At 33.9% G+C, this 22,696-nt stretch overlaps 1 protein-coding gene across 1 annotated transcript in view; it reads right to left on the reverse strand.

Annotated features, from left to right (window-relative positions):
- Positions 1-851: 851 nt before the first annotated feature.
- Positions 852-22,696, reverse strand: part of LOC134246102 (neuroglian-like) — a 35,974-nt gene continuing 14,129 nt past the window's right edge. The window contains exons 3-4 of the mRNA XM_062728378.1: positions 17,966-18,200; positions 852-1,042 (exon numbers count right to left, since the gene is read on the reverse strand). Of these exons, the coding sequence (XP_062584362.1) occupies positions 867-1,042; positions 17,966-18,200 (411 nt within the window). The 3' untranslated portion in view covers positions 852-866. The remainder of the gene's footprint in view (positions 1,043-17,965; positions 18,201-22,696) is intronic.

Genomic DNA, 22,696 nt, shown 5'->3' on the forward strand with positions numbered 1-22,696 from the left:
AGCGTCATGGGATTTTGATTGACAGGTGATGCACAAGGATTTCGTGCATACAGCATACATGTATACAGAGAACGAATTGATTGCATCAAATGGGTTTAATATGAACCAAAGTTGTGGAAATTAAATAGAATTATAGAATGAATAATCTTGACTTCCGTAACTTAAATAAAATGAAGAATTTTTAAAAAAAAATTACAGACTATATATATGTAAGAAGGGGTTGTATGAGTCTCTCTCTCTCTTTGGTATTGCTTTTTACACACTTTACAAGAAAAGAAAACCTTATTAAAATAAAGAAAATCCTTCTTAAATAATTACTTACACTGAAAGGATTTTAAAAACATAAAGTAGTAAACACTAGTCTATGAAAATAATGTTTGCTGTTGCCAGAAATACGCTTGGAAATTATTGCATTGATTTCATATTACTGTCGTATTTCGTACTACATACAGTCTATGTGACAGGAATGCAGCTCACAGAAATTTCTCTTAGTAAACATGGCAACACCATTCATGGAAATCAAACTGATGCACTTAATTATGTATCTTAATGTAGTCTTCCTGTGTGTCAAGTTATACTGAATTCAGATCAGAAACTGAAGGTGGAGTAATGTTTCTTCAAGGAATTTCACAGAAATTTCTATTTTTAGTAACCAAGGCAACACCGTTCATCTAAATCAAAAACTGATGATAGAATTATGTATCTTAGTGTAGTCTACTTGTGTGCCAAGTTATATTGAAATCAGACCAAAACTGTAGGAGGAGAAGCATTTTGAAAAATTGTTTACAAACAGAAGGACAGACAGACAGCTAGATGGAGGGACATCTTACTATCACATAAGTACTTTTAGTCTCTGACCAGTAGAGCTAAAAATGGGGAAAAATGATATCTTTTATTTTTCTAATACTTACTACATATCCATCAAACTTTCCTTTCAACTCAGTAGAATTAGATGGAACTGCATCCCAAACAAATGTAGCTGTTTCATGTGTAAATGATTGTGTTTCATCCAATGCAAAATTCTTTGGCCTAATGGTTGGTACTGAAAACATTATACATAGTATATTAAATTTCTGATATAAAAATCCATCAAATGAATCTCTCCAATTCTTTAAGTGTGAAAACAAGAGACCCAAGGGCCACCAGTTTTTTTTTTTTTCACCTTTGCAATACCTATTGTGACCCAAACTTCTGCCAGGGGGTCATGATTTGGACAATTTAGAACCTACACTACCCAATAGTCTGGTCCTGATTTTTAAAAAGAAGGCTAGAAATAACTTCGAACGGCAAATAATTATTATTTGGTCCAGCATAGATTTTAACCTATTTCAAGTATGCTGAATCCAAAAAAATATGCTGGCGTTCATGAAAATAAAGAGGTCAAAATGGCGATTCAACATGGCGGACATCCAATTTTTTTCTAATTTTCTCTTAATGTCATTCAAAATGGAGAAGTAATGTGCGAATATCTCACTGAGTGTAATACAACTATAAAATTGATAATAGAATGCTAACATTATTAGTTTAACTCAGAAAATTTAGTTGTTTCTACACTTAATTCGAATTTTCTCTGATTTATGTCAATTGTTTCTATATTCTGCTTTGGTAAGGATTTTACATTTGCAAATAACTATACACTGCAGATTTGTATTTTTTTTCTCTGCATCTCACTATTCTACAATTGAATGATGGTAATGTAATGTGTTTTGTGGGTTCGACCACGGATGAAGTGTATAGATAAAGAATTTTCCTTTACGTTACTTGATGTATTCATCTGATTGGATTAAATATAAGAACAAACACAATCAATAACTAGAAAGTCTGCTATTGCAAGCAATAGCATATGTCACCCCGTACTGGACCAGACTTTCATTTTTATCATCACTAAAAACAATACCCATTAGCTAAGCTTGGACAACCATCGAGTCGTATCAGTCCTTTCCGTTGGAAACGGAAGACCTTAATTACAAAATTCCGGGTAAGGTTCAGTCAAAACATGGCTGACGCAAAATAATTCCTGAATTTTCCCCTTCAATTCGAGCATTTCTGCATTGCACAGGGCTGATGTTTGTTATGAGATGATAAATCATGTGTAAACTTTCTCAGTTTAGCGGAATCATGAACATTTTCGGCGAGATGAATGTTTTGTTTACAGTGGTGATGAAGGCTTCGCGCACCTGCAGGAGTGGATCCAAGGATTTATGAATGAATAAAAACTATGGAAAAGACGTACCAATTTTCTAATTTATACATGCATTATCTAATGAAATTATTAATATACAAGTAATGGATATACAAGAAAACACGAAATGCTAATAAATGCAGCTGACAATCGTTAATTTTTTACAGATAAAATAAAATAATTATAAAATGTAGAGACAAGACAGAAGAAAAATGAATGTTGGCAAAATACGAGGGGCATTTCAAAAGTTCTGGCAACTGTTTCATAAAAAGTTAACCGTTTTACGAAAATTATTGAGTTTGATATCATTGGAAAGATCAGAAAAATATACACATATTGTGACATCACCTTATAATTTTTATGACGTAATAACTCCGAAAATGACGTCAGAATATAGAATGTTTAGCATACTGAAAAGTTGCGTTTTTATCCACATGAGACAATCGTAAAATTGCTGCCAAAGGCTTATTTGAAAAAATATTTCAAAGAAAATTTTAATTTGCAAAGAGGTAGAGTAGGACTATGATACTGTTTATCAGCAATTCCATTATTCATTGTATGGTTTGTTTACGAGCATGGTTTATGTCCGGTTATGCTATCATAAACATTCATTTAAGATTTTTATTTACCTGATACGGTTGGATTTTCTGTCTTTTATATAGCTCTCCATTGTTTGAAATAAAACATGTTCTGTATTAAACTGAAGTATATTAATGCAGTTTTCATGAAATATATTTTGAGTAACAGCACTCTTACCGTTTACGAATAAAATGTACTAAATCTTGTCCCCGACTTGATTCTGTGCCTATTTTTTCCATACAAATTCAACTTCAGCGCCCCAAACCTCACTACTGCTTTTGACTTTTGAATCCAAAAAATGAATATAAGTTAGTCAGACATGTAAAGTCTTATTTATTTTCCCAACATTAAAATTTGCGAATATGTGGAGGTACGGTTGGGTTACAACTGCGCTGCCGCCATTTTGGATTTTACGACAAAATATGGGGCACACTAAACTTACCTACTATTAAGCCTTCATCGATACCACAAATCTGGTTAAAATACCTGACGAATTTATGCCATCAATTTTGTAACACGATCACCTATTTTTCTTTGATTGTCAACTTTGTCTTTTTCTCACATTTAGGTCTCTTTTCCGCAAAAGTTTGAGCGAGATTTGATAAAACCATGGTAAGTTTGACACTCGCTAAAACCATTTCAGAACAAGAAGATCTCCGAAATAAAATACCATATGATAGATTGTAGTCTATGTAAATGTTCCACCAACTGGCATTTGCGTCCGTTAGCTTGCGTCCGAGTAATGAGCAAAAGTTGTCTTGAAAATTTTAATTTTTTCAAATTGTCTTTTGTTACGTCATTTTTATGGTCAGTATGCTAAACATTCTATATTCTGACGTCATTTTCGGAGTTATTACGTCATAAAAATTATAAAGTGACGTCACAATATGTATATATTTTTCTGATCTTTCCAATGATATCAAACTCAATAATTTCCGTAAAATGGTTAATCTTTTATGAAACAGTTGCCAGAACTTTTGAAATGCCCCTCGTATCAAATAACATCAGGGGAACTGAATTTTATGAATGAAACTTTTAAAACGTTACTTGTAAGTTGTATATGATATATCTGTGTATTCTACCTGGCTGTGCGCTTCCTACGGTGGGGGGGGGGGGGGGGGGTTCTCTTGAACATAGAACCTTAGCCATAACCTTTGAACGGTAAGGGCTAGGGATTTCCTATTTCAAATATGTATTCTTGTGAAAAGAACTTTTATTGGATACGAAGAACTTTGACCTAGACCTTGGAGAACACGTGTACATCTTAACCTTTTTTTCTGTTTATTTTCTATGGCAACTGTGAGCGACTCATTACAATTATTTTAAAAATAGAAATCACTTTGACACATTGCAAGGAATTAACATTGAAAGTTTCAAAACGATTGCTTGAGTATAAGTTATTGAGAAAATTGAAATAAAAGAATTTTAACTCTCCCCTGGTTTCCATGGCAATAACTGATTATTTGAAAATTTTAAATGCGAATCGCATAACTACAATTACTAATCACTGAAATAAAAAAGTTTCATGACGAATGTTCAAGGGACCAGAGAGAACACTCGTGGACAAAATTCGTCGCTTTTTGCAGGTTTCCATGGCAACGGTAGCCATTTTGAAACTGAATGACCACATGGCACAACAACAACCAGTGATCATCCTTTGAGGAAAGTTTCAGGAAGATTGTCCCAGCCATCTCCAAGAAAACGCCTGGACAAAAAAAACATGCGTACAATCGCAATATGTCGTCCCCGACTTCATCTGGGGCGACATAATAATCAACAACACAGTGATTTAAACTTATCGTCTATATAATCATAATTTTCCTTAGTTTGTTATCTTCCTACTCCAAGTACTAAGGATCTGTGTTACACAAATGGTCCGTCTGCAGAACTTTGAGACACCCCAAATGAGAAAACACAAATACCTTACTAAAGAGACATCCTCTTCTTATGATGGCTTCTCCACAACTGAACACAGGGACTTGAATGAGCCAGCTTAAGGGGGGACCTATGTCGTTCTACGTCAAAGCAGCGTTATGTGACGTCACAATAGCGACGTTTGCTTTTACCTGTTGACTTTTGCAACTGTGGTATAGGCTTACCATTGTTTATATTCAATAGCGTACACAATTTACAAAAAGAAAATTTATACATCTTTAATAGCAGCTTCATTTGATTAATGGAGTTTGTTAATATTAGAAATCTCTTCCTTGGGTTGATAATTCGATCATAGCAATTTCAGTTGTGAAAAAATACCTCGATAATATGCTGATATAAGTGCAAAAAGATAAGATAAAATTCAGCAAAGAAAGCGGCTTAAATCACAGAAATATGTTTAATTTTATATTTACCATTAATTGTATTTTCTCGATAAAACTAAGAAAAAAATTTAAAAATGTACTTGTACCTATATTTGCCTAATGATTAGCACATTTAGATTTAATTGTATATAAAGTCATTCCTAGGATAATTCTTAGAGGAGTTAAATTGGTTGTTGACGAGGAAGAGGTGGGGGGGGGGGGGCAGAATGATTGGAATCAAACAGAAAAGATTAAATCAGTGCAAATTGTAACTAATCAAAACGAATACTTGTTTTCCGCAAAATAGTGTTAAATTCAGATGTTTGTCAGTGCTTACTTACCCTTGTCTTAGTGCAGAAAGGTCAATATTTATGACACAAGAGTATGAAAATAAAACTTCACATTTCTCGTTTATTTTATCATAAAGGTATACTTTTTTCTTTATTAAAATAAAGAGATAATTCATTTCTTTCAAAAAATATGAATTACAACATTTTCACACAAAGACTTTTTCAGATATTACTTTTTATGCATGTCAGAATTGCAAAAAATACGACAAGAAAAATGGGGTAATACTTACATTGTGCTCCATTATAATTTTTCATGCGAGATGAATTACAATGATTTTACCCTCGTTTTAAAGATACAAGTCAAATAATTTAAATACATGTTGATTTTGAATGTGATTTGACATTTTTGATTCTTTATAGCGCATATTTGTGGTAGAACAATAATGTCTGAAAATAATCTATTTTTAGCATTTTACACTGTTTTTGCACGTGCTCCTGTGTAAAAATAAGCATATAAAGGTATTGTTTTTAATACCTAAAAATTAAGAGCAAGTGGTCATGAAAGAAATGTCAAAGTTTTGAAAATTTCACACAAAGACTTTTCGGACATAGGTCCCCCCTTAATATATACTTTCCCAAGATCTGCTGAGTTAGATCTTGATCTTCTGAATGTTTGATACATTGACTGGACTAGGAGATAACTTTTGATTGCTAAAACTATTTTAAACCCTCATTATATAAATATTAACTCGATCAAAGGAATTTCACTATAGTAACAAGAGGCCCACGGGCCTTATAGGTCACCTGAGTATCATGTAACAACTTTCCAGCGATTGTATTTGGTTCGTGTTTTAATCCAAAAGCCATGAAATTCACAAATTTTGAAAGAGGCACCATTGCTTATCAAAGGGCAGATTTCAAAGCATTAATTTATTTTTAGTCAAAGTACCCCCCTGGTACCCCTGACCCAGCAGCCCTGAAATTATCTATTTTGAAGGAGGCCCCTTTCGTCATTATAAGGCCAGCATTTTTTTATGTTTAGGTTTAGTTATGAACATGAGAATAAAAAAGTCCCGAAGGAGAAGGAAATAAAAATTTTTTTTTGATACATCAATTATTAACATTTGTACATTCTTTTTTAATGCTATCCTAATAGGCTCCTTACCACTGGACACATAATGCTTACAAATAGGAAAGTAGAACATTTAATTGCTTATTTCATCATCTGCCAGTTTGGGCCAGTTATATAAATTTGTGATGTTGATCAAAATATATTTTTAAAAATCAATTCTTTAAAAGTCTTTCAATATATCTTCATTTTTTTTAATATGTGTTATGTGAATGTGTAGACATTGTTCTAAAATTTACTTGATGCCTAAAATTATAATTCCTATCATAAAACAGACAGGGAGTATTGGGGAGTAGGGTCAACATTTTTTCAACTGAGTGTAAAATAATTTTTCTGGCTGATACAAATGATACTACATGCATGTATATATTTGTATATATTCTTGCCTTTTAATAGTTGAATTTTTTTTATTTCTTCAGGTTATCGTTTATTTCTTCCTCAAATTGACTTCACTTCTCCCATAGTTTTATTCATTACATCTGATGCATAATTGAACCCTGTTCTGAAGAATGATGCTTAGACTGTAAGCTATAACAGAGACCTAAACAATGTCGCTGGCAATATGCAATAGCTACCACGGGCAGTTAAAGACCTGGGGGAGGAAAATAATTTACAGTTACTTTTGAAATGAATACATAATTATCTCACCAGCATGTCATTGTGCAACAAAGTCGTCAGCATTTTATTTGTCCTTTGAACGGGTGAAATGTTTTGAATGGCACTCTTATCGACGAATTTTACACTAAACCAAGCTATCTTCTCAGATCTAGCTTTATTTACCCGCCGTTTCATCGTAAAACCGGAAGTGCGAGTTCGTAAATTTGAAATCTCGATCCCGACTCAAATTTGACATCAAAAAGAAAAAAAAAATGTTTTATTTTTTTCTGAAAATTCAAAACCTTGAGCGGAGGGTTTGTAAAACTAAAAATAAAATAAATCCTGGCCTTAAATATGTAATTAGATCATTAGCATATTAACCAGGGGCAAAGGATAAGATGTTCAAAGAATTCATGCATTTCACTATATAATCATTAGAGCCCCACCCTAAACAAGAACCCCTGACCCTGGGGCCATAAAATTCAAAATTTTGATAGAGGCACTCTTGCTTATCATAACTATGTACTTAGTTTGTTTATTTAATACCCAGGAGCAGAGAAGAAGATTTTCAAAGAATTCATGTATTTTCACTATATAATCAATAGAGCCCCGCCCTAACACCAGAACCCCTGACCCTGGGGCCATAAAATTCACAATTTTGGTAGAGGCACTCTTGCTCATCATAACTATGTACTTAGTTGGTTTATTTAATACCCAGGAGCAGAGAAGAAGATTTTCAAAGAAATAATGCATTTTCACTACCTACTTATTTAGCCCCACCCTAGCACTAGAACCCCTGACCCAAGGGCCATGAATTTCACAATTTTGGTAGAGGACTCATTGCTGATTACAATCATGCAAACAGTTTGACTGCTTGTTGTCCAGGAGTAAAGAAGAAGATTTTTAAAGATTGCATTAATTTTAGTGGTTTTGGCCCCACCCCTCAGGCCCCAGGGGGGCAGGAATCATGAAATTCACAATTTTTGTTCCCCTCCACCCATAGATGCTTTGTGCCAAATTTGGTTGAAATTGGTTCAGTGGTTGCAGAGAAGAAGCTGAAAATGTTCAAATGTTAACACACGACGAACGACGCACGCTGACGGACGAAAATAGATAGCAATAGGTCACCTGAGTTTACTCAGGTGACCTAATAAAGCTGTAGGTTGAAAGTCAAAATGGCGATTCAAAATGGCTGATATTCAATTTTTTTTCAAATTATTTCTTAATGTCGTTTACATAGGAGAAAGGATTTGTGTATATCGAACTGAGCATAGTACAAATACATGTATATAAAATGACAATAAAACCATAATGTTATCACTTTAATTCGGAAAATTTGGTGGTTTAGATTTGAAATGTCAGTGTTAATTAGCTCAAAATGGCGATTCTAAATAACGTCATATATACTCGAATTTCGTAAAATACTAAAAACTGCTTAATTCTGAGTCGTTTTGCAGAAAATAAATTACAATTTGTTTTTTTTTATTAAAAAAAATAATATTCAAATATGCAATGAAAGTTGGAGAATATTTTTGTTAATGACTTATGGTTTTTATGACACGGATCTTTGTTTAATTACTTCTATTATTATTTAGATAAACTTTTGACGACAATTCCAAAGACATTTTACCTATTACCTGTCTCACCATGCTTCTTCATATAAACTGTTAATAATACCATACAATTATTGCTGTTTAGAGGACAATATGACAAGTATAAGCTACCCAAAGAGCAGTATTCCCCCGAGCATTAGGGCGAGTGAACATTGTAGTTCGAGGGTTGCTAAATCATATCAGTTGTTAGAAATTCTTGATCCATTGTCCAGTGTAAAAAAAAATAAATCTTTATAATGTTCATGTGGAAGGTCTAGTACAACATAACTTAGTATGGTTTTTAAAATGATGGACCACAACCAATTAGAGAGCTAGGAATTGTTACATCACATAAATCTGAATATATTATAATATCCAAATATCAACATATTTATTAAAAATTATCAGTATAATATACGTAAACCATATTTGTTCTTGATTGTCCAGGTCTGATTCCATATCCCTGCATTTGCATTTTGTAATTCTCAGTCACTCAACAATTCATTTGCATTCACAAATATTTCATGTTGTGAACGGATAATCTTGTATTGAACAGTGTATTTAAATTTAAATTTTGAAATTTACAAAATCTGAAAGGGGAAAATGTGTATGTTCAATTTCCCCTTTATTCTTTATACAACCTTACACTATCCTAACAAAGAAGTGTGGATCAAGTTGCCTTGTAAAGTTCTTAGAGTGTTCAAGAAAATTTTGTTGTCAAGAGAAGTGTGGACTAGATCAAAGTCAAGAATGGCTTAGGCCTATTGGTACGAAAGCTTGTACATGATAGGAATCATGAGGAATCTGCAGGTTCTCTTAAATTGGACAATTATACAACTTTTCTCACCAAACAATGCATACAATGTGATTCCAGATGATAAAGTTTGAGAATTTTCTTGCTAATAGAATGGCCTTTCTACCCAAAAAGACACATCTATACGGTCACAAAATAGAAATCTACAAGTCTTTAATATCAGAGATTTTTTTTTCATTTTGCATAAGGTTTTGGAAAACAAAATACACTTTTAACATTTGAACATAAATGTGTTGTTCCTTGAGTGTTGAAAATACCAAAATTCCGAAGACAGACTTAAACTAATAGCAAATAAAGCTGGAATAGAAGATTTTAGGGGATAATACTTAGCTCTTACAAGTGCTAATTTCAAAAGCTAGTACAAAGGGTTCAATGAAATCAGACAAGAATTTCTTCAGTTATATTTGATGGTGTGCTGAGGGATGTGGAAGTGCGAGTTGTTAATAACAGCGATTCAGGATTTATTTTAGGTGGACGGGCCGGCCTGGGCTCAAATGCTTTGGAACACCGTCAAAAGTTGAGTTTGTTTAAACTATTTTGAGTAAAAAAATGAAACTTTTCTAGTATTTTTTGTTTGTTCATATTTTATGGACTAATCAATATAATCGGCTAAACTCAGAAGAAAGGGAAACCAAGGAAAATTCCTTTCCCTATTAACTTTGCTATACCTTGGAAAAAACAAATTACCCTGTCTCCTCACATCAACCATTATGAAAAACATTGTTACTGCAAGCTGTGTGTGGAAGGGCTAGGGTGAGGGGAGATTGGATGACTGAAGATGGACTGGAATGTGGTGATATTGGTTAAGTCGTTGTTCGCTGGGTGAAGAAGCAGTCTTTAGCTCTTCAAGCAGTGCCCTAGTACTGTTTATGAGTACTCTCTTGCACCTCTACCTGTTATCATACAAGTATATAGATATGTCATTGCTCATTCTTTCTAGAGATAGACACCTGTAGAATGCTAGTGGAACCTTTCTAAAGCCTGCAATTTTTCCTTTTAAATTGTTTCGGCAATAAATCTGTCTTTTCCAGAGCTTCAGAAAAATATATATATTGAATACAATTCATTTATTGTAATACATATCAATGGACGATTGAGGAGAAGGGAAATTAACTGATAAAAAAACGTCTTTAAGTTGCATTACAAATACACAGTGGCCACTTATGTGCATCAAAAATCATTTAGAAATTGTGCTTCCCATTCTGTTTATATGCATGCAAAGCGAGCACAATGCCAGGTAGTATGTGATATAAATATATAGTGGAAGCCTCGTATTACTAAGACCAATCAGATGGGATGGTTGTTCTTGGTTGGTTTCTGCCAACTTATGGATGGGCCAGTGCAGAGATTTTTCCAAAAATTTAAATTGTAAGTTATAGCTGCACCATCATTCGGTCGTAGAATAGTGAGATGCAGAGAAAAAATACAGATCTGCAGTGTTTGGATATTTGCAAATGTAAAATCCTTACCAAAGCAGAATATAGACACAATAGACAAATAAATCAGAGAATATTCGAATTAAGTGTAGAAACGACTAAATTTTCTAAGTTAAATTAATAATATTAGCATTCTATTATCATTTTTATAGTTGTATTTCACTCAGTGAGATATTCACACATTACTTCTCCATTTTGAACAACATTAAGAGAAATTAGAAAAATTGGATGTCCACCATTTTGAATCGCCATTTTGACCTCTTTAACGCCATTTTCATGAAGGCCAGCATATTTTTTCAGATTTACCATACTCGAAATAGGTTAAAAAACTATGCTGGAACAAATAATAATTATTTGCCGTTAGAAGTATTTTTTCCTATAAATCGGATCAGACTACAAGGATGTTTCAACATATTTTCCAGTTTTTCTGGCCCAGTGGTTCTTGAGAAGAAATTTTTAAAAGGCTTTCCTATATATTTCAATGTAAAAGTTAGATTCCCTTAATGTGGCCCAACCATAGCCCCTGGGGCCATGAATTGAACAATGAAGCATTGAATTCATATTTTTGATTGTTGTACAGTCCCAAAACACACCTGACCATGCTGATAAATTGAATATGGCATGTTACTGCAGTATGATGTTTTGTTGGCATGGACAGTTGTATTATAGGACTGATAACATTCAACAAGAAGATCATGGGCCGCATCGCTCACCTGAGCACTGTGGCTAGGAAAAAAGTAGAAATCAGTTTATTTCTGCAAAGTTTAAAACCAAAAGTGGTCCCAACCAATCCTTAAAAGATTGAACAAACTTGAATATACACTAACTAAGGATCTTTATTGCCCTTTACATTTGAACTTACTTTGTGGCTTTGATGAGCCATCATTGTGCCCCCCCCCCTCCCGGCTTTGCTTTTCTTTGAGAAAAAGATTTTTAAAGAATTTTTCTATATATTTCTATGTAAAATTGGATCCGCCATTGTAGCCCCGCCCTACCCCCAAGGGTCATGATCTGAACAAACTTGAATCTACACTACACAACTACACCACTACACAAGAATGCTTCCATATAAATATGATCCATTATGCCTTTGCCATTCTTGAGAAGAAGATTCTGAAAGAATTTTTCTATATATTTCTATGTAAAATTTTGATTCCCCATTGTGGCCCTGCCCTACCCCCGGGGGTCATGATTTGAACAAACTTGAATCTACACTACATTAGGATGCTTCCATATAAATATGATCGATTATGCCTTTGCTATTCTTGAGAAGAAGATTTTTAATGAATTTTCCTATATATATTTCTATTATGTAAAATTTTAATTACCCACTATCATCTATATGCCAAAATTTGCACCGGGCTGCTAAAATAACCCGCTATACAGGTATTTGTTGACAATATGACATAATGTGTTAAGTGACATATTTCATAGGAATACAAGAGGCCCAAGGGCCTTGAATCACTCTTCTGATAAATTGTACAATCTATCAATTCTATTAGAAGCCTCTAACTCTATTAGTATCATAAGACCCAAAATGCATCAACTGACAAAGTTTGATAATATTTAGCCAGTTAAGACTGAAGATATTATATTATAATTATAAAATACCATAAGTAGGTCACATTGACCTACCTTTTGATTGAAATTTTCTGAGGACTCAAGATACATTAATTGACAAAGACTGATGATTCTAAGTAAATAAGTACTTGAGGTATTCAAAAGTAGGTCACCATGACCTACTTTTTGGTCGACATTCTTCGAAAACCCAGATGCATCATCTGACAAAGTTTGACTATTCTAAACCAATAAGTACCAGAGATAATTAAATATAGCCCTACTTTTTGGTCAACAATCTCCGAAAACCCAAGCTGCATTAACTGACAAAGTTTGATGATTCTAAGCTAATACGTACCTGAGATATGTAAAAGTAGGTCACCATGACCTACTTTTTGGTCGACATTCTCTGAAAACCCAAGATGCCTCAGCTGACAAAGTTTGATGATTCTTAGCCAATAAGTGCCTGAGATACTTAAATATAGCCATAAAATGTCAAAGTAGGTCACTGTGACCTACTTTTTGGTCGACAATCTCCGAAAACCCTAGATGCATTAACTGACAAGGTTTGATGATTCTAGGTAAATAAGTACCAGAGATACTTAATTTTAGGCACAAAATGTCAAAAGTAGGTCACCATGACCTACTTTTTGGTCATTACTCTCTGAAAACCCAAGATGCATCAACTAACCAAGTTTGATAATTCTAAGCCAATAAGTACCGGAGATACTTAAATAAAGTCATAAAATGTTGAAAGTAGGTCATCATGACCTACATTTAAGTCGACAATTTTTTTAAGACCCAAGATGCATCTTCTGACCAAGTTTGATGATAGTAGGTCTGAAGGTAATCAAAATATGCATTTTAAACAATTTGAGAACAAATGCAGGCAAAATTCAAAATACAGGTCACAGTGACTTACTTTTTCATAAATATGTTTTAAGGTCCCAAGATGCATCAACTTACAAGATTTGATGATTCTAAACATCTCAGTGTCTGAAATAATGGGATTAAATGTTTTTAAAAGGATAAGTCATAAAGTTCAAAAAGTAGGACACGGTGACCTACTTTTGAGTTGACGTTGTTTGAGGACCCAAGATGCATCAACTGGCAAAGTTTGATGATCACAGGCCTTAAAGTTTCCAAAATATGCCTTCAAATCAATTTGAAAACAAATGCCCGCAAAATTTAAAAAGTAGGTCACCGTGACCTACTTTTGAGTCAACATGATGTGAAGACCTAAGATGCATCAACTTACAAGATTTGATGATCCTAGTCCTTATAGTAAGTATAATATATGTATATACGTTTTTATTGTAAATTCAGGTCAACTTTGAAGTGACCTTGAGACCACGCCCTTTGCCCCAGGGTAATTCCCCATGCAAATTTTAATCTTCGACATATCCTGATCCTTGTATGTAAGTTTGATGAAAATTTGCCTGCTGGTTATGGAGCAGAAGATTTTTTAGCAACCAGTACTTTTGGTTTTGTTTTCCTGATTATCTCCCCTTGTTTAAGGGTCCCAACCCTTATTTTAGTATAAATGGTAGCCCTTGGGCCAAGGATACCCTGTAACAAATTTGGCACTGATTGGCCAAGGGGTTCTTGAGTTATGGCCCATATTCTAAAAAGTTTACGCACACCGCACAAATGGCCATAGCATTAAGCTCTTTGAGCCTTTGGCTCAGAAGAGCATTAAAATGCAAAAATGGGTCTGCTAATAGCGAGACACAATTGGAAGCCATCAAAATTTTGAAAGATTGTTGGAGAACTTGATCTCCAAGAACTTCATGGATATTGTCAATTTACAGGATATTTACAGCAAATTTTTGTATCTGATGGTTTGGGCATATGTTAGTCTGTTTGTCCTATTTGTGAGGTGTTGATGTTTCCCATTTGTCTCCTCTGGATGGGGCGCTTGTCCATAACTTGTAAGTTATCAACAAGTTTGGGGCGTATCTGTTCTCCCATCTTTTAGGCAAATTCTTCTAGTCATACATGGATTCGTATTTTTCCTTTTCCTTATGTATATTAATATCCTTGTCAGGTATATATTCAACAATGGACATGCATAACTTTTGTACTTTTTGGTTAATTTGTTTGGCATTTTGATAAATGCCCATTTAAAACAAACATTTTGTTTTTTATATTTGCAACAAAAAACAGAGCAGAGTAGACTCATGGATGGAGATATAAATTACATTAAGGAAGGTTGAAGATGATGGTATAATACAAGTTTACCTCAAAATATATAACATTTCCAGGAGCAAACTAATAAGGAGAGATCATATTTAATTTTAAACAAGATTCGACGAAGATCTTAAGGTAGGACAAGGTGGATCCTACTTCAACACATTTCTTAAAAAGTACTGGAGAAAAAAAGATTAATATTACTATATTTACAACAATGAATGATCCCTGTAAGAAAAACAAGAGGTCCAGGGGCCACATCGCTCACCTGAGCAATTGCCTAGGTAAAAGCAAATGTAAAACCTTGATCACCCATTGTGGCCACATCCTTGCCCAAGGGGTCATGATTTGAACAAAATTGAATCTTCCCTTTCAGAAGATGCTTCTGCATGAGTTTAATCTTTCATGGCCCAGTGAATCTTGAGGAGAATAGTTTTAAAGATTTTTCCTATTTATTCTTATGTTGAACTTTGATCACCCATTGTGGCCCCAACCTACCTCTCGGGGTCATGATTTGAACAAACTTGAATCTACATTACCTGAGGATGATTCTACATGAGTTTCATCTTTCCTGGCCCAGTGGTTCTGGAGAAGAAAATTTTAAAAGATTTTTCCCATGTATTCTTATGTTAAACTTCTATACCCCATTGTGGCTCCACCCTACTCCCGGGGGTCATGATTTGAACAAACTTGAATCTACATTATCTGAGGATGATTCCACATGAGTTTCAATTTTCCTGGCCCAGTGGTTCTGGAGAAGAAGATTAATTTTTAAAGATTTTCACCAAGTATTCATATGTTAAACTTTGATACCCCATTATGGCCCCACCTTACCCCCCGGGGTCATGATTTGAACAAATTTAAATCTTCATTACTTAAAGATGATTCCACATGAGATTCATCTTTCCTAGCCCAGTGGTTCTGGAGAAGAAGATCTTTAAAGATTTTTAATATGTATTTCTATATTGAATTTTGATACCCCATTGTAACCCCACCCTACCCTGAGGGGTTTTGATTTGAACAAATTTGAATCTACACTACCTGAGGATGATTCCACGTGAGTTTCATCTTTCTTGGTCCAGTGGTTCTGGAGAAGATTTTTAAAAGTTGCCATAAATTTTTCATAAATTCATAATTATCTCCCCTTGGAAGAGGGCTTGGCCCTTCATTTGAACAAACTTGAATCCCCTTCACCCAAATATACTTTGTGGCAAGTTTGATTGAAATTGGCCCAGTGGTTCTTGAGAAGATGAAAATTTGAAAAGTTTATGACGACAACAGACAACGGACAAATTTTGATCAGAAAAGCTCACTTGAGCCCTCGGCTCAGGTGAGCTAATAATAAGTTTTGACATGTTTGTGTCATATTTTGTGAAAAAATCAGAGAATCCTATATATTGGTCACTTGGGGGCTTACATTTTGGAATGTGTTTATATACTCTATCAAAGTGCAATGTACAAGCATGTACCGGGTAACAGTCTGTTATAAAATGCAGTGTAACTTTTGTTCCATAAATAGTTGAGGGCTGACATTTGGACACATATATAAGGAGTCTCCATTCCTTATGTACAGGTACTACAAATGTCAAGGTCACATCAAGAGGTCAAAGGTCAAATATTGTGGCGTCATCTACTGAATCTTAGTTTTTTTGCCATTGATTTTTTTTTAATCATCAAAATATCTGAAACCACTGGTTCAATTTTCTATATTTTTACACATTTTATTCTCCCTTACAGAAAAAACTAATAGAAACTTAAAAGTGTTTTATAATCCACTTATTAGCAATTTATAAGTCACTTTTAAGTTTTGAAATTTACTTATAAGTGTACTATAAGTCAAAGTAAGTATAAGTGAGGAACGGATTTCGTTAATACTTCACTTATAAGTAAAGATGAGCTACATATCAGTGAATATTTCACTTATACCTCACTTATAAGTGAAGATCAGTATGGTATGAGCAAGTATAAGTGTGGACTTTGAATTTTTACCCTACACTAGACTTCTCTCAAGGAGCACTATGGGTATTCAAGGTAGCCAATCAGAAAGTTTGTCTCTGCAGAGATCAGCAACAAGAATTTGAAACCAAGTTTGTGTCTGTGAAAGGATGTTGGAGATTTTAGATTTATTTTGAGTATGCCTTCTCATCAGGTACAACAAGTTTGAGGTTCTATTAACATCATCTCTCTATTTTAATTTCCTTTGCCTGAAATTTTGAATCAATTGACTCAGTTGCTTTCAGATTTCATAAATTTGAAGAAGCCTCAAGGTCATTAATCTTATTGCCTTTTTGTTCAACATCTTGTTTGTAAACTGAATTAATAATAAGTATGCATCATCAAAGGAATGTCATATAAAAGGGATTTTTTTCATAAAATTTTTACTTGATTATTTCATCTAAAGTGCAAATACATGTGTATATGTAAAAAATAGCTTTGAACATATCATGCAACCCTTGCATGGTTGGAAGTTCTGTTCTAAATTAAGATCTTACAGGTAGTGTTGTACTTCACTTATAAGTGACTTATAGATGACTAATACTTCATAGAGTATGAAGGGTTAATGCTTGACTTATAAGTCACTTATAGTCACTTATAAGTGACTATACTTGCATAAAGTATAAGTGGCTAATACTGGCTTATAAGTCACTTATAGCCAGTTATAGGTCAAGCAGTTCATTTGCATATAAAATCCTAATGAGTAATTTACTAGTCACTTATAAGTTAAATGTATCAGTGAAGTGTAAGTCCAGAATAAACAACTTATAAGTAAAAGAATAAATCACTTATAAGTCACTTATCAGAAATTTCTGTAAGGGCTAGGACCCATTTAAATCATTCTGTTGAGTTTTTGTAAAAATTGAATTATACATTTCCTCTTAAGAAAACTTAAACTGTCGAAAATTTACATGTGAATTTTCAATTCCGATGCTATGTATGTTCTATTTTTACTTAATATTTTACTCAAATTTTACAGTATCAATGTGACTTACTGATTTAAGTAACAAAAAGGTTATCTTTATTAAAAGTATTACACAAATTTGCAATAGATCAATTGACAATTCTAAAATAAGGCTCATTCTAAAGTTGAATGTCAGATTTCACAATCTTCTTACAGGGGTCTGATAGGCTATATTTCAGACTATGTGGGGAAAAACTGTGTGGTTGAATTTCTTTCATATCATATATAATGAGAGATTTTGTATCCAGAACAAAATATCAAAGTTTCAGGAAAATTGGATTTGAGGAAAAATTTGGCTCATCTATTGTGTCCTACCTTAAAGCACCATGCACAATTAACTTACCACCCATTCCTGAATACCCAAAGATTTCTACTGGCCCTGGTAGGGGTGTGCCTTTTATGTTCCATGCTGCTACTTTTACTCCATACTTTTGGTAAGTGTCATTAGTTTTAATTAGCTTTGAATTCTTTTCCCCAGCCACAATATATGAACTGATTTTGTCATCTTTTGCATGAAGTTTTCTCACAAATATTTTGTATGAGAAGTTCTCTCCATTGAAATCCATTGGATCCATTGCCTTAAAAGAGAATAAATTCTAGATAAACTATGACATACATGCAGTTTGTCTTCATGAGAAAAGAACCCTTAAATTAAGGTCAAAATTCCACAAAATAACTTTTTTGTAAATTTTGATAGGCCAACACAATCATTCTGAATGCAAATAAGAAATTGGGTATCATTTTAAAACTTTTACCAGGATGTAAATACAAAGTTGGTCATGTGATCAAATTCAATATAAGTTGGAAGATTTTTTTAATTTACCTATTAAATAAATACTGTTATTCAGTGATCATGAAGCTAAAATAGGCATATCATGGAAAATTTGCCGGCAGAGCATTTGCTATTCCTAAAGATCGACATTTTCACTAAATAATTGTTATTAAGAATATCAGAGGAAATCCTTGCCTGCAAAAAGGCACTGTTGCTTGTCTACAGTGACTGAAAATATGACAAACAAGGTTGATTTTTTATAATATTAGGTCAAACTCCAAGATCAAAAGGGTCAAATTTGTTGGTATCTAATAAAAATTCTTTTCTCAAGGATTAAATATGTGAAGTATGAAAGCCCTATCCTTACCATCTTTGCTAGCCAAGGATTTCTGATACGCTACTCTCCTCACGAACTCTTGGCGTACAGTGTTCATAGAAGTTGGGTTTTTTTTTTCTCGATCGGTTGATCAATCATCAAATCAGTTTTTTGTAAATGATGATATTTGCATTCAGGATACTTCTTGACTCTTTCATCTCAGAAATGAAAAACGCAAGTGAACAAGTATCCGTAAGAATAACATGCAATTCTATGAATAGATATGGTGTCATCCAATATCTTCTAAATATGTGATTAAGAATCTATATTAAAGCTTCCGATTTGTACTATAAATAATAAACAAACTTAACTCAATTATTTCTTCTTAAATATTCTTGAAAAAAAATTTGATTTAATTTTTTTAAACATGCATCTTTATTTCTGTCGATGACGCAATCTGTGCGTACCTGATTGATTCCAGATCACGTGACGAAAACAATCTCATCTTTTGACTTCATTGTATACCAAGGGTTCATGAGGAGTGTAGCGTATCAGAAACCCTTGGCTAGCGAAGATGTATCCTTACAAAAGTTCTGGTCAAGGATTGTTTTTAAAAAGTAAGTCAAACTCCAAGGTCAAGGTCAAAGAATCAATGTTCTCGTTATCAAATGAAAGGTCTTTTCACTAGGATTACATATTTGAAGTTTGAAAGCCCTTGCCGTTTAAAAGTTATGTCTGAAGTTAAAGGTTTTTTTTAAACCAAAAATCTCCAAGGTCAAGGTCAAAATGTCAAAGTTGGTGGTGTCCAATTTGGAAGGTCTTGTCAAAAAGAATTGTATATGTGAAGTATGAAAGTCCTAGTTTCTTCAAATTTTATGGCCAGAGTAAAAGTTTGAAATTTTTGTGTAAAAGTGTGTCAAACTCCAAGGTCAAGGTCAAAAGGTTGATTTTGGTGGTACCCAAAGAAAGGTATAGTCACATAAAAGTCATATAAAAGTCATAGCTCCACTAAATCAAAAGTTATGGGCAAGGTTAATGGACAAACAGACAGACAGACATGACAAATACTATATACCCCAAATCTTTGAATATGGGGCAAAAAGAATCAGTAGATCTGATTAATAATTATTCAACCTTATCTCTGTCAATAAATCAATAAATCAGATACAATATACAATCAAAGTATAATTTTGCTTCTTTACCACATCTAACAGTCATTTGAATACAAACTGCGCAGTCTTCAACTATTCTTATTAAGGATGATTCTCTTTAAAGTCATTTCCAGCCTAATATGAAATCATTTAAACACTCTGCAGGCAACACAATGTGATTTTACATAATTTTAATCCCTCTATTTAAAGTTACACAATGAGTCAAAATCATGTGTTTCTTTCAAGATATCTGTATCATACAGCGAAAGATTTATGAAAATTATGATTATAGCGAAAGTATGACAATTCAACTGCACTGTACAGTGAGAAAAGACTACACAATAAAAGTGACAGAAAAACAAAGGTTGTACATTGTATCTACAATTTTGTTGTTTTTGTGTATGTCAAGGTCACTCCACTTTTATTTTTTAGATAAAACCTGTAAACAACAATTAACTGCATGGAGCATAAAAAAGTGAGAATTATGTTCTAACAACTTTTTATAAAGATTAACTCAAAATTCTTGGGCTATCGATATACAGACTTTGGGCAGAAGAGTATTCACAACTGCGTCATTTTTTAAACATGTTTACAGCATGTTGAACAATTTGGGTTGTCTCTCTTAGTGGGTTGTCTCTCTTAGTATATGCATGTGTAATGGTTTGGGCCGTGGATATCGGCCTGGATAGCTCAATCGAAAGAGCACCTGACTAGTGATACAAAGGTCCCTGGTTTGATTCCCGGTCCAGCCATACATTTTCTCCTTTCCTGTTACAGATTTGGTGCTGTTGACCATCCCTGGACTTGCAGGTGAAAGTCCTGCCAGTGGCAAATAGGAACTTGGGTTGTGTCATCAAGGGTGGAAACAATTAAAGGAGGGAGGAATGTAATGGTTTGGGCTGTGGATATCGGCCTGGATAGCTCAGTTGGAGGAGCACCTGACTAGTGATGCCAACTTACATGCCAACTTTCCCAATTTAGACAGGATCCTCCCGATTTTACCCTTTCATCCAGCCTTCCCAATCGGGAGAGAAAAATTGCCCCAATTTGAAAAAATTTACCCTAAAATTTCCGATTTTAAAAGTTTAAGGGATAAGAATATCAGACTTATTTATTCAATGCACACAGATAAACATGATAAAGTTCAGTGTTTATTTAACAGGTCGGAGAGAATACTCGAAATCGGGTATTATCCGTGAAATCGCGTATAATACCCGATATTAGGGTATCGTTGAATCCGCGAATTCGGGTATTCCGTGCAACTTTCTATAAAAACTAAAGAATAAAGCAGTTACTGTTACTTGTACATCAGTATCTTGTGGATTTATTTTTAGTTAACCTAATTTATATGGTTGTCAAATAAGTTTAAAATCACACGACAAACACTGCTGGGGTAAGAAAGAGGACACAATATGGCATTATTTTTTTTCAATATAATTTCCAAAAATAAATAACTACACTTCGTTTGTATTTATTTCCCATTAAAGTATTCCATATACTTAATTTTCTAATTTGTGCACTATTCACAAAATGTGAAACTTTAAAGAAATTGAACGACTAACATCGTGTTATGTATTTTTTACTGAAAAATGTATGGCGTCCCTTTCACGTGAAATATAAATTATTATACCCCACGCAACTAGTTGCGTGAGGTATAATGTTTTTGACCAGTCCGTCAGAGTGTCAGTCAGTCAGTCAGTCCTCTTTTTTTGTCAGCGCAACTCCTCATAAACTGCTGCACAGAATTTCGTCAAACTTTGCAGGTATTTAGGACACAATGTGTAGATGTGCATATTACCAGGAAATTCCAATTCCATTTTTTTCCCCCGGAATTTCCGCACTTTTTAACTTAGGCATTTGGCCATACCTTGAATATAGAGATGAACAGTTTGTCAGCGCAACTCCTCATAAACCGCTGCACAGAATTTCGTCAAACTTTGCAGATATTTAGGACACAATATGTCGTTGTGCATATTACCAGGAAATTCCGATTCCTTTATTTTTTCCAGGAATTTCCGCACTAAAAACTTAGGTTTTTTGGCCATACCTTTTATACAGTTTGTCTGCACAACTCCTCTTAAACCGCTGCACATTATTTCGTCAAACTTTGCAGATATTTAGGACACAATATGTAGATGTGCATATTACCAGGAAATTCCGATTCCTTTATTTTTCCTGGGAATTTCCGCACTAATAACTTAGGTTTTTGGCCATACCTTTTATACAGTTTGTCAGCACAACTCCTCATAAACCGCTGCAGAGAATTTCGTTAAACTTTGCAGATATTTAGGACACAATGTGTAGATGTGCATATTACCAGGAAATTCCGAATCCTTTATTTTTTCCGGGAATTTCTGCACTCAAAACTTAGGTTTTGGGCCATACCTTTTACATAGAGATGAACAGTTTGTCAGAGCAACTCCTCATAAACCACTGCACAGAATTTCGTCAAACTTTTCAGATATTTAGGACACAATGTGTAGATGTGCATATTACCAGGAAATTCCGATTCCTTTATTTTTTCTTAGAATTTCCACACTTTTCAACTTAGATATTTGGCCATACCTTGAATATAGAGATGAACATTTTGTCAGCGCAACTCCTCATAAACCGCGCTGCACCGAATTTCGTCAAACTTTGCAGATATTTAGGTCACAATTTGTAGATGTGCATATTACCGGGAAATTCCGAATGCTTTATTTTTTCCCGGGATTTTCAGCACTTTGAGTTTTGGGGGAGGGTGGGGTATGTGAGCTTGCTCACTTTTTCTTTCATTCCTAACAGTATAGAGAGTACAGTATAAGCGAGTCATAATTGTACATCTCTGCCATAATA

The sequence above is a fragment of the Saccostrea cucullata genome, unplaced genomic scaffold, assembly GCF_032062105.1.
Source record: "Saccostrea cucullata isolate Sc308-1 unplaced genomic scaffold, CSIRO_AGI_Scuc_v1 ctg4336, whole genome shotgun sequence".
In the NCBI taxonomy this organism is placed as follows: domain Eukaryota; kingdom Metazoa; phylum Mollusca; class Bivalvia; order Ostreida; family Ostreidae; genus Saccostrea; species Saccostrea cuccullata.